This window comes from Salvelinus fontinalis, chromosome 14 (genome assembly GCF_029448725.1).
Source record: "Salvelinus fontinalis isolate EN_2023a chromosome 14, ASM2944872v1, whole genome shotgun sequence".
In the NCBI taxonomy this organism is placed as follows: domain Eukaryota; kingdom Metazoa; phylum Chordata; class Actinopteri; order Salmoniformes; family Salmonidae; genus Salvelinus; species Salvelinus fontinalis.
This window is the reverse complement of record NC_074678.1, coordinates 46635692-46648539: the sequence shown is the minus strand read 5'-3', so window position 1 is coordinate 46648539 and position 12848 is coordinate 46635692. Positions and strand designations below refer to the sequence as shown.

The following is a 12848-nucleotide window of genomic DNA, read 5'->3' as shown; positions in this document are numbered from 1 at the left end:
TAAGTAACGGTTTCTGTCTTCGCAGAGGAGAAATGGCGATTGCCAAGGGCTGTCATATTTGTTCATTAAATATTGTATGTTATGACTGTTACGTAGCGTTATGAAGTGATGTGTTTATGTACTTAGCCATATGTTAAGTGCTCGTTAGTTACGGAGCGTAAGTGTCCTAAGTGTCCTCAATGCAATGCACGCTTGCAGAATCCATCTATAGGACAATGACCTGTTGAGTTGTGGGGTGAGTGAACTGCTGGTGCTGCTGATCTCTGGGCTCGGTCTGAGGGGTGTGGGGGTGTGTGCTTGCGTGTGCGTGTGTGAACGAGAGAGAGAGCGGGAGAGAGAGCGAAAGAGAGCGCAAGAGAGAGAGAGAGAGAGGTTGGGAGGGTGCAGACTTGGGTGAAGAGGGCAACTCTTCTCCCCTCATTCGACCGAGAAAGGCAGCCCAGCGGGGGAGTGGTATGTCTTTGTCCCACAGGTCAGCCTGGGGCGTGTGTGTTAGTGTGTGTGTGTGTGTGTGTGGGTGTGTGTGTGTGTGTGTGTGTGTGTGTGTGTGTGTGTGTGTGTGTGTGTGTGTGTGTGTGTGTGTGTGTGTGTGTGTGTGTGTGTGTGTGTGTGTGTGTGTGTGTGTGTGTGTGTGCGTGCGCGAGCGCGCATTTAGGAGTGAAAGAGAACGACGTGAACAAGAACGAGGCAGAGTATTGGTGTGAGTGTAAACTGGAGAGGGAGAGAAAGTGTGTGGTTCCTGAAAACCCTTTGTGTTTCTGTTCCTTTCTTCTCCTTTTCTGTGCAGCACCAGTCTCCTTCCAGGATGCCTGTGATGCCATAAAACATCAAAGCTACTGCTTCACAGCAAACAGGTTGGCTCAACAAAAACCTTTTCACTTCTAAGCTATTGGCTCTTCCCTCTTTCAGAAGAACTACAGTTTCTTCTAACCAAATCAGGGCCTCTCTTTCTCCTTTCTCTCCGTCTCTCGCTCTCCCTCTTTCTCTCACTCTCTTTCTCCTCCGCTCACTCCCCCTCTCTCTTTCACCTTCTCCCCCTCTCTCCCCTCTCTCTCTCTCGCTCTCTTTGACTGCAGTGGGGTCTGAGGTTTGTCTTCTTTGGGGAATAAGAACATCTGGGATTGTGAGTGCAGGAGAGAGCGATAGAGAAGTAAAACTCTTGGAACTGCTCCGCACATTTCCTGTGTATTTGAGGTTAAGCAGTTTTTCCCTCTCCCCCTTCCCTTTCCCCTTCTCCCTCTCTCCCTCTTTCTTTCCCTCTCTTTCACGCTCTCTGTGTGCTTCCCAACAGTCTGGCAGGAAGACGACCTCTAACAGACGTGGAGAACCCTGTGTGTGTGTGCTTTTGTTCTCACTATCTCACAGGTCTTTCCCCTGTGTTTTGTATCGGCTGTGGTCCTTTTATTGTGTTGGGATGCCAGAGTTTTCCCAGTGACGGCGTGGTTTCAGGAGGGTTGTGAGTGTGTGTGTGTGTGTGTGTGTGTGTGAGAGTTGACAGGATCCCTCCTCTCTGAGCGTGTGCAGATGGTTCCCGGAGAAGGGACCTTTAGGACAGCTCCAACTGCAGGTATGTGCCAACGGCTGCATGCATCACACACACACACACACACACACACACACACACACACACACACTTCCAGCACTTTGTCGCACTATGATAAGAGCCTTACCTCCTGGCTAGTTTCGGTAAAAGTAGGGATTGCTCTCTTTTATTCTCTCTCTCTCTTTTTCTGCTTCTAACACTTACGACTAACAATTAGAGAAGTGGAGGTTTACTGGAAACGTTCTCTGGAGGGTTTTGCCGTCTCTTGAGCACAGAAAAGTCGTTGCACAATGCCACGCCACTCTTCATTAATGACTCTGCTCTAAGGATGTATGGTTTAGACATTAACTGCTGCAGTAACACAGACATCCACACGGGAACACAAACCTTTCCCTTTCCGCTGTGCTTACATTAAGTTGTAAAATCCTGGACTTCCCCTTCAAATTAACCAGTTGTTATTAATGTCATGTTAATGTTAAGTACACGTAGATAGGCAGGGAAATGATAAGCGTCGATCTACTTTGTTCGTTTGTCTCCCTCTCAATAATGAAACTGGAGGAATCTACCACACACCCGAGAAATTAGCCTAGGTGTCTTCTTAGAAATATCCAGATACATTTCTTTTTTTATTCTTCTAGAGGGCTATGAGGAGGTATGCTACATTGTTAGCTTGCCTAACAATTGCCCAACTAAACAAATATGTTTTCGATTTAGCTACAGTGACTAATTACAGACAGAAACAGCTGGCGAAATGTTAACAGACCTATTCTAGCCTACCAGCAATCTTTCTACTCGTTCTCTTTACTGTGCTGGTCGTCTCTGCTCAAAGTCTAGAAATTGAGTCTAGCATAGAAATAGACTCTCTAGTCATTCTATTTCTATGGTCCTAGCCTCCCTTTGTCTGGCTGATAGATGAAAGGCTGCTAGCCTTCACTACGCTAACGATGTAACGTACGTCTGGCAGAATGGGTATTGACACACGCGGGCTCCAGTAACCCCCCCCCCCCCCCCCCCAACCCCCTTTGATCCTCCTGCCCCCCGATGCCATTTCCAGCACCTCACTGGGGTCACACAGATTAACCCCTTGTTTCCTGCAATGGGGGCTTGTTTTGAAGTGAAATGGAGGATGAAGGCGTTTCCGGAGCGAGTCGCCTGTAGAGTAGACTACTGGCTGCGTTTGACTGCTGGCTGATTATAGACAGACTTTGTGTTGGAGAGTTTTATTCATCTTTTTCCTTCAGGTTTTGCTGTCTATTAGATGGAGATGGAACAAGAAAGTCGGCCATTGCTGAGGCAATCGTCTTAAAGGTATCTGAGAGACATTGAAAGACTAGAGAAACTGCCTGATTGTGTAGAGTCCATTCTGTGCCTCCTATACATCAAGCCCCACCGTAAAACCAAAGATTTGTATAACTAACCCAAGACAGACCACAGCCTGTCGTTTCCAATGGGAGCAAATTAATCATAGTGGGTAGAACAAGCAAGGAGGTGGGTAGAGCCAAGCACTAGCTAGTTAGATCCTATTGGTTCGTTCTAGCATTTATTTGCATATTTCTGTTTAGGAACGCCTACTCTGTGAAGTGTGTGTGTGCCATAACTCACTTCGCCCTTGCACTCCTTCTAAACAATGCCATTTTTGGGGAATTTTGACAAAGGATAAAGTCTTAAAAACACAGTCCACTCTGTTTGTTACAGATTTTAGTTTTGCAAACAGAAAACTGTATAGAGATCAAATGTTTCATCAATGAGAAAATTTGCAGAATGTCGGCCAAAGTCTATCTCGCTCCATCTTCTCACTCTGCCGGCCACTGGGCTTCCTCTCATTACCATATTTGGTAGTGAGTGGAAACGCCAACCGGATGCTTCGCATTTATACAACCGGTGAAATATCTGGCTCATTGTTTTGTGATAAAACCCTTTCTCAGGCCTCCATCAAAACACCTGATACAGCTCTGAGCGCCTGCCACAGAAAACAAACCATCAGACATTGAGCCAAAATGGCGGTGGCCGGAGTCCATTCCTGGATGTTGTTGACCCTGATGGCTGTCCTACCACATGCCTGCGCCCAGCAGAGTCTGGTGCGGGTGAACTCAGGGGTCCAGGTTGGCCGGGGGAGGTCTGTGTTTGTAACAGACAAGGAGCTGCAGTTCAACGTGGACCAGACATCAGACTGTAAGGTGGAGGTGGTGCTCAATGAGCCGGTGACTCAGAGAGTAGGGAAACTCACTCCTCAGGTGAGAGGATCTAGTCCGTTACTTTTCAATGATAACAAATGTAAGCAAATCTAAAGCAGAGACCATTTTGCTTCTGCTTCTTTACTAGCTACCCATTGCAGTCTTCAGAATATATCCACAGGTGTATGACATGCTATAACAGTGTATGTGAACTACAACACATTATTAGAATGTGTAGCTATTTTAACAGGGTATTGTACTGTGTGGCTGTGCGTGCTCTATATCAGTGTGTTGCTGTCTAGTTATGTGAAGTGTAACGGTGTCGTGGCCGATTTTGTTGCAGGTGTTTGACTGCCATTTCCTGCCTGACGAAGTGAAGTACATCCATAATGGCAGTCCCCTGCTGGAGGAAGACACGGTCATGTTGAGAGTATACAGGTAGGACCACACACATTCAAATTCCAACTTTATTTATAATGCTTTTAGCACATGTCACACTTGGTTAACTGAGATGAATGAAACCAAGGCTGGAAAATAGATGGTAGTGGTAGTGCTGGGCTTAAACAAAAAAGTGAGGTCCCACCAGAAAGACACGGTGCTGTTTGAGTTTTATTGATTGCACTCCAAATTCAAAGTTTGTCATAATACGTTCTCGTATCTCAAAAGTAGTCGAGATGAGTATGCTCCAACTTATTTCAGGTTCACAGTCTCCGACACCTTGGTGGAGATGGTGGTGTTGAGGATGATTGTGGTGGAACCTGAGAGCAGCCTGGTAGAGCTGGGCAGCACTCCCCTGGTGGTCCCCCAGTTCTACGGCCTGTCCAACGCCATCGACGGCGGCGTCCTTAGCATCCGCAGTCAGCCCGACGTGGCCTGCACCGTGCGGCTGCTCAGCCCAGAGACCAGTGTACCTTCCCTGGGGCAGCTGGTGACAGAGGAGGACCCCGGGCTGAGGAAAGGTAAAGCATGGCATCATCCATATCCCGCTACTGGTCAACACGTTGGAAATGCAATGATATTGAAGGTGCTTCGTGAGTATGTTGTGTTGTTGTGAACATGAGTTCGAATCCCGGTTCACTCGTGGCAGGGATGGACGATCCGATGCAGAATTTGGATCAGTAGGCCTATTATCAATGCAGTCTTATAGACACAGCGATTTAGTTATTGTATAATTATTTGGCCTAGATCCAGACTGGCATTACAGATGTAGGATCGTAATTTGATCACCGTGTTGCAGGAGAACTTTCCTGCAAAGCAGGACCTTTAAAACTTGTAGTGTGTTTGAAGATTAAAAAGGCATCTGAAGGTTGTAATTTCCTAAAATGTATTAACAAAATGGCAGATTTGATGTTCCCTCAAGAAAAATGCATCAACCCCTACAAAAATATCCATGAATTATAATCCCAATAATAATTCACATTTCCTGTTGCTGCAGGATTATTTTCCTGCTGTAGCAAACTGGCTCAAATTAAGATCCTACATTTGTATGGCATCACATCTGGGAGCTTTTGTCCTGTCAGATAATTGATACTACTGAACATGTACAGCAAAGGAATCAAACACTGTCACTCACTTTTTTGTCCCTTGTGTTGAACGTGATCTTGCAAAGCCACTCTCTTTGATTCTTCTCCGTAGTTGCTCTGTATATTTAACAAGCCTCAGGTAAACTTCCATTGATTGACATGCGTCTCCCAACGATCATTCACCCAAGGCAGACAAACTGGAGACCCCTGTCCAGGAAACAAGCCCTGCCTCCATAGCACCAAGGAGGTGCGTTTCCTCAAAGCCACCTGCCACGAGTTCCTCAGCTTGGCTCTGAAGTACCAGCACCTGAGTCCCCCATCTCCGGAGATTGACTACATCCCTATCAGAGTGGAGCTACGGGACCAGGCCTCCAGAGCACTGCTGGAGGTAAGAGACTACTGTAACTGTAACATACTGTATGGCAGGGTTCCCCAATAGTCGGCCCACGAGCCAAATTCATCCCGCAGCTGATTTTAAAAATCACCAGGAAATCAGCTCAAAGCTATTTTAAATATTTTCCCAAGTATTCCCACGCTTAAATCGTAATGTAATCGAGGTTTAAAATGATCATGTTTTTGTCAAATACTATATCTGTTTTGGGCTTCTTGCAGACAATTTGCAGTGTAAAAATTATTTATAATTATGTTCTGTCCCCACAACTATCCTCTCAAGAAAAAAGATTGGCCCGCAGAAACAGGCCCTGGGTCTGTTCTAACGGGACCTACAAGTTCAGGTTACGCCTGTGACAGTGCTATTGAGTGCCACCATCTGTTCGCTAACAGATCTCATGGTTTATTTTAGGGATATAATACAATTTCGTGTGGCAATTCTCTGTGTAGTTGTGGTAGAATCCAGGGATTTGGCTCATGCTTGACTAACAACAGTCACTAAGGGGAGCGGGACCTAAAGATATTTAGCGAATGAGTGCAGTGGTCACATGACTTGTATCTGCTCTGTGATTGGATGATACAGACCACAATACTGAACGGGATGAGTCGTTTCACATCTAACAACAAGCGTTCCCACAACTTTAGAGAACATTCTCTTAAGAATCTCATTAGGTCAGTAACGTGTAAGGACCGTTTCCAAGAGACCCATTCACTTAATGCCAAACAGAAATCACCCAGAACGTGGTTACCGTGTTCTCAGAATATTCAATATTAATGTTCTAGACATGTTTCATGGGAAGGTTGCAACAACATTCCTGTGTCCAGTTTTCTATGGGTTAGGAGAATATTCCATCAACGTCCTACCAAACATACACAGAACATGGCTGCCATGTTCTCAGAATACAAGATATTAATGTCGCTGCTCACCTCCGTTTTGTCAACTAAACAAAAACAATAACAAATGTGCCTGTGGCGACCAGTGGCACTATTTCCCCCTTCAATTCTAGCTTTAAGTAGTATCTCATTAGAAAAGAAAGGTGTGTTTAACCTATTCAATGCCACTAACCTCTGTCTGCCCACCAGTCGGAGGCTGTGTGGCTGCCCGTGCTGATCCATGGGGCCATGCAGAACCAGCCTCCGCAGGCCGCCTTCATGGCCTCCTTCATCCTGGAGGCGGACCAGTTCATCCTCACCCCCCTGACCACGGCCGCGCTGGACGCCAAGGACGGAGAGACCCCCCAGGAGCGCCTGGTGTTCAACGTGACAAAGCCCCCCGCCCAGGGCTACATCACCCACCTGGACGACCACACCAAAACCTGCCACTCCTTCATCTGGCAGGACCTACACGAGATGAAGATAGCCTACCAGCCGCCCAATAGTAGTCATACAGGGAGGAGGAACTATGAGGTACTGAGGTGGAGCAATAGAGCTCTTGGGCCCTTTTCACACCACTGAGCCAAGCTAAGACAAGTCGAGCTGAGCCAAGCTTCTACTGAGCTGGCCTGCTGGTTAATGAGAAATGCTTTTCTCATTAACCAGCAAAGTCTTCAAAGTCACATTTAGAGAGATTGTAGCTGTAGAATGAGTGGAAACGTAATATTAAACTAATGCTATTCCATTTCCTGCAGGTTGAGTTCCAGGCTATTGACGGTTCCTATGTAGCCAGCCCACCCATTATGGTTCACTTCTCCATCAGAGCAGCTGAGACAAACGCACCCAGAGTCTCGTGGAACATGGGTATCTTCACATCAAAACATCACATTGAATTGCAAAAAAATTGCCATCATAAGAGATTGAATGATGCAAACCCATTGAGGAGCTTGTATTTATGTCTGTATTGTAGGCTACTGTATGTGGTATATAGTGGCATGTCCGATATATCATTACATTGAGTCCACAGTGGAAATAAGGTGTTCCTTCAGTTTATCCACTTGTGTGGCTGAATTATGTTTTTAAATGGTCAAATAAATCAAATCAATAAAATCAAAATACACTGATAAAGACAGGATGTTGATACCAACCTATCCTGGCAGGGTTGGATCTGTTGGAGGGTCAGTCTCGGCCAATCACCTGGGAGGATCTCCAGATCGTGGACAGTGACAACATTGATGCTGTCTACCTGGTGGCCGTGGACGGACCTCTGCACGGACGACTCAGTGTCAGAGGTGAGAGGTCAGATGGGGTGGGTTCAGTTAGGTGAGACTTTCAGAACATTGCAGATAGAACTGTAACATAGAACTTTCTTGATATGACACATATGGAAAATGAGACATGAAAACTAGACATTGTCACTATTCAAAGTAAATGACAAAATGTCACAATACAAAGTAAAAGAATGCACAACCAAAACATTTGATGAATCGTTGATGCACTTCCTTATCACAGAACATTCTGGAAAATAATTACACATTTTTGAACCCTTCCTTGGAATTCTGTGCTGGTATCTGGAGTGCCACCCTGAAGATTCCCAGGAACGCCTGCCCTTTTCCGCCCTTTTGCTTCCATGTGTTTCCCATCCGTTGGGGACGGCGGCGCGGCTCCCGAAGCATATGTGAGGTGGCCTGCATGTGTTTCCTAATCAGGTGTAAAATGGGCCGTTGCCACTTTCGCCAGGGGCCCTCGCACACAAAGCTGTCTTCAGCGTGCCGGCGTCTGTCCTTCCACTCCAGCGCACGAGGAGACAGGCCTTTGTTTGCACAGGCCCTGAGTGAAGCAGATTGGGGAGACTTATGTCATTTCATGCCACTGTGCACAAAGAGCAGATGCGCTGTCCCAAGCGCAGACCTGTTTTTTTTTTTTAAGAGAGAGAGAAGACGACAGACAAGGCTAGGGACGTAACCTTTCATGGCTACTTTGGACAGTGAGAGAGAAGCGCAAATGCTTTGTGGGGTTTTATTGAGGTTACAGTGGTGGCTTTGGTTATTGTTTTGAACGACTCATAAGGGACCATTTTGCTCTGTCAATCTGGGCTGTGTAGAAGGCTAGTCCCTTACAGAGAGGCTGAGCTGGTGGTTTCTTTCAGTTCGGTAGTTTCCAGTTTGGACTAACTTCAGTTCCCATCGGCCACTGACTCCATCCCATTCCCTCCTGTAGGGCCATCCGATGAACAGCAGCACCTGCTCAAACAACCATCCCACCCACACCCATCCCGCTATCACTTTAATTGCTGTTTATGTTGTTGTTATTTGGATGGGGGGGGGGGGGGGTCGTTTTCATACTGATTGACGCCCCCCCCCCCCCCCCCGTGATATATAGAGAGCGAGGGGAAAAAACGGAACCAAAAGTTTTGGCTCCCGTTCTCCCTTATCAGAACCTGTTTGCTAATTTTCTTCATGGCTCCACTCAGTTCAGTGAGAGTTCTGGCCCACCAATATACAGTGTCTCTGGAGGACTTGGCGGGCAGAGGGAATTGCTCACCCTTGACCTCCGACTCGGGACGTCGACGCTGGGGAGTGTCAGAGCACGTTTGGTCCAACGCCTTCAGCCAAATGGAAAGCTGCCTGACTGTTTCTTCACACTCCACACTGTCCTCCGACTTGGGAACCTGTGTTTTTTGTTTTGTTTTTGGGCCTGCTGCCCACTGCCACCTTTGGGCCCAATTACCAAGTTGTTTCTCCGTTGGACTTGTAGCCGTTTCCCCCATTTCCCCCGCAGTAAAGTTGCTGCTAATGAGGTTTTGTGCGCGACCATTCATCACTCAATCTGTCTTGTGACCTTGCCCTTCTGTCTCCCTGGCAAGCAGGAGTGGGCCATCGTCGCGTTGGGCAGCCGCCACAGCACGCTAGCCTGGGAAGGACGCCATCTTTCCCTCTCTGTTTTTCAGCAACAGGGAAAAGCCTGAGCCAGCGCGTAGTGCCTTTAGGCAAAAGCGAAACTTGTTATTTCCAAATGACAATATGCATCCAACATTATAAAAAATGCTTATTTGTGAGAAATCATTAATAAATGAAAACATGAAGTGGCTTTGGCAAGAGTGGGGGATGTCTACCTTACACCTGCATTGCTTGCTGTTTGGGGTTTTAGGCTGGGTTTCTGTACAGCACTTTGAGATATCAGCTGATGTACGAAGGGCTGTATAAATACATTTGATTTGATTTGATAACCATGTCATAACAGCTGACATAACTTGTCATAACACTGTCATGACCATTATATTTAGACCTTTGTGACATATATTGCATTATTTTATGGCTGGTTATGACACCTACATAAGAGTATCAAAACCCCCAGAACCTACCACACCAGCAAAACATCCCAGTACACCGTAGCCTACTTGGCAACAGTGTGGTTGTTATTTAACATTTTCTGAAATGAACCATATTAAATGATCATTGTAATTGCAGAACATGTCAGACATGCACCTAGCCCAATGCGCTGTTGTTGATGACTGGGATGAATGCAGGAGCAGATTTCAGGAGCAGATATGATGGTCATATTGCTTCATGACAGTGTCATTTTCTGTGTATTTTCTGCAAGTTATTTAAAATATGATGTTTTTTTTTTTTTAACAACAACAACAAATAACTTAGGAAACAAACTTTTAAATGAAAGGAAACTTCTTGGCAGGGAAAAAACATAATTGAATAAATGTGGGGTTTTGAAATAATCTGTATCACAATTCCAGTGGGTCAGACGTTTGCATACACTAAGTTGACTGTGCCTTTAAACAGCTTGGAAAATTCCAGAAAATTATGTAATGCTTTAGAAGCTTCCGATAGGCTAATTAACATAATTTGAGTAAATTGGAGGTGTACCTGTGGAGGTATTTCAAGGCCTACCTTCAAACTCAGTGCCTCTTTGCTTGTCATCATGGGAAAATCAAAAGAAATCAGCCAAGACCTCAGAAACAAAATTGTAGACCTCCACAAGTCTGGTTCATCCTTGGAAGCAATTTCCAAACGCCTGAAGGTACCACGTTCAATCTGTACAAACAATAGTACGCAAGTATAACACCATGGGACCACGCAGCCATCATACCGCTCAGGAAGGAGACGTGTTCTGTCTCCTAGAGATTAATGTACTTTGGTGCAAAAAGTGCAAATCAATGCCAGAACAACAGCAAAGGACCTTGTGAAGATGCTGGAGGAAACAGGTACAAAAGTATCTCTATCCACAGTAAAATGAGTCCTATATCAACATAACCTGAAAAGCCGCTCAGCAAGGAAGGACCAAAACCGCCATAAAAAAGCCAGATTACGGTTTGCAACTGCACATGGGGACAAAGGTCGTACTTTTTGGAGAAATGTCCTCTGGTCTGATGAAACAAAAATAGAACTGTTTGACCATAATGACCATCGTTATGTTTGGAGGAAAAAGGGGGACGCTTGCAAGCCGAAGAACACCATCCCAACCGTGAAGCACGGGGGTGGCAGCATCATGTTGTGGGGGTGCTTTGCTGCAGGAGGGACTGATGCACCTCACAAAATACATGGCGTCATGAGGCAGGACAATTATGTGGATATATTGAAGCAACATCTCAAGACATCAGTCAGGAAGTTAAAGCTTGGTCGCAAATGGGTCTTCCAAATGGACAATGACCGCAAGCATACTTCCAAAGTTGTGGCAAAATGGCTTAAGGACAACAAAGTCAAGGTATTGGAGTGGCCATCACAAAGCCCTGACCTCAATCCTATAGAAAATGTATGGGCAGAAGTGAAAAAGCATGTGCGAGCAAGGAGGCGTACAAACCTGACTCAGTTACGCCAGCTCTGTCAGGAGGAATGGGCCAAAATTCACCCAACTTATTGTGGGAAGCTTTTGGAAGGCTACCTGAAACGTTTGACCCAAGTTAAACAATTTAAAGGCAATGCTACCAAATACTAATTGAGCGTATGTAAACTTCTGACTCACTGGGAATGTGATGAAAGAAACAAAGGCTGAAATAAATCATTCTCTCTACTATTATTCTGACATTTCACATTCTTAAAATAAAGTGGTGATCCTAATTGACTTAAGACAGACATTTTAGTTTAAATGTATTTGGCTAAGGTGTAAGTAAACTTCTAACTTCAACTGGAGGTGTCATAACCAGCCATAAAATAACACAATTTATGTCACCACGTGTAAATATATGGGCCATGAGTGTTACGACCATGTTATGACAAGTTTTGTCAGCAGTTAGGAAATGGTTGTCATAACGTGTTAACGTGTTATGACACTGGGCGTCAAAGAAAGTGTTACCATGAGGACATACTATACGCTATAGTGACCCAAATTTGTAACCAAAAAAATATCATTAAAAAAAAACACATTTTAACAAATACATTCCAAAATCAGTTGATTTGAATCTCACTGGCCTACATAAATGAGAAAAAAATTCTCCAAAGAAAAGTCACCTTTCCAATTAATTCGTTCATTCATTCATTCATTCATTCATTCATTCATTCATTCATTCATTCGAACATCTCCTCCCAGGTGGTAAAGGCTTTATGTTCCGGATACGGGACCTACAAGAGGGTGTGGTTGTCTACCATCACTCGGACAGCGACACCACCCGCGACCACATTGTCTTCCGCATCACAGACGGGCGCCACAGCATCCGCCACAAGTTCCCCATCAACATCCTGCCCAAGGATGACACGGCGCCGTTCCTTATCAACAATGTGGCATTGGAAGTGCAGGAGGGCGGCGAGGTGCTGGTGGAAGAGTACATGTTGCTGGCCTCTGACCTGGACTCGAGTGATGACTACATCCTGTACCAGCTCCTCACCTTCCCCCGCGCTGGAGAGGTGGTCAAGAAGGCCCACCCACAACAGCCAGGTAATAGGATATCATCACAAATTGTATAGAAAAACTGAATTGCTTTAATTGCCTGGTTACTGATAGTCCAACCCCGTAGAATTGGCCTTTAAGCAAGTTAGGTTCAACCTGTGTGTGAACTACATAGATTGTGTTTGTTGAGGTCTGATGAGGCCTTAAACACGAGACGGGTAGTTTGCTCTCCTTCTGTATCTACTATCTTGCATTGAGGAAATTCCCATTCTATGCATTCAATGTCTCTGTTGATGCCTGGGTTGTGATTTCCTATAGGCGTGCCAGTAAAGAGTTTCCTGCAGAGGGATCTGTTCATGGGGCTGGTCTATTACAGACACTCTGGAGAGGAGTCTTTTGAGGACACTTTCGACTTCACCCTCTCAGACAGCCATCAACCCCCAAACCTGTCCCACAGACACGTAAGCGTGCAAAGATCTAAACCCGATATTCCATATGGCACATTAC

General features: G+C 45.5%; 1 protein-coding gene across 1 annotated transcript in view; it reads left to right on the top strand.

Moving 5' to 3' along the window:
- Nucleotides 1-1177: 1177 nt before the first annotated feature.
- frem1b (Fras1 related extracellular matrix 1b) overlaps nucleotides 1178-12848 on the top strand; it is a 64411-nt gene continuing 52740 nt past the window's right edge. Inside the window, exons 1-10 of the mRNA XM_055862087.1 lie at nucleotides 1178-1567; nucleotides 3469-3777; nucleotides 4061-4155; nucleotides 4417-4676; nucleotides 5429-5628; nucleotides 6714-7037; nucleotides 7259-7367; nucleotides 7664-7795; nucleotides 12045-12389; nucleotides 12660-12802. Coding sequence (XP_055718062.1) covers nucleotides 3541-3777; nucleotides 4061-4155; nucleotides 4417-4676; nucleotides 5429-5628; nucleotides 6714-7037; nucleotides 7259-7367; nucleotides 7664-7795; nucleotides 12045-12389; nucleotides 12660-12802 — 1845 coding nt within the window. The 5' untranslated portion in view covers nucleotides 1178-1567; nucleotides 3469-3540. The remainder of the gene's footprint in view (nucleotides 1568-3468; nucleotides 3778-4060; nucleotides 4156-4416; nucleotides 4677-5428; nucleotides 5629-6713; nucleotides 7038-7258; nucleotides 7368-7663; nucleotides 7796-12044; nucleotides 12390-12659; nucleotides 12803-12848) is intronic.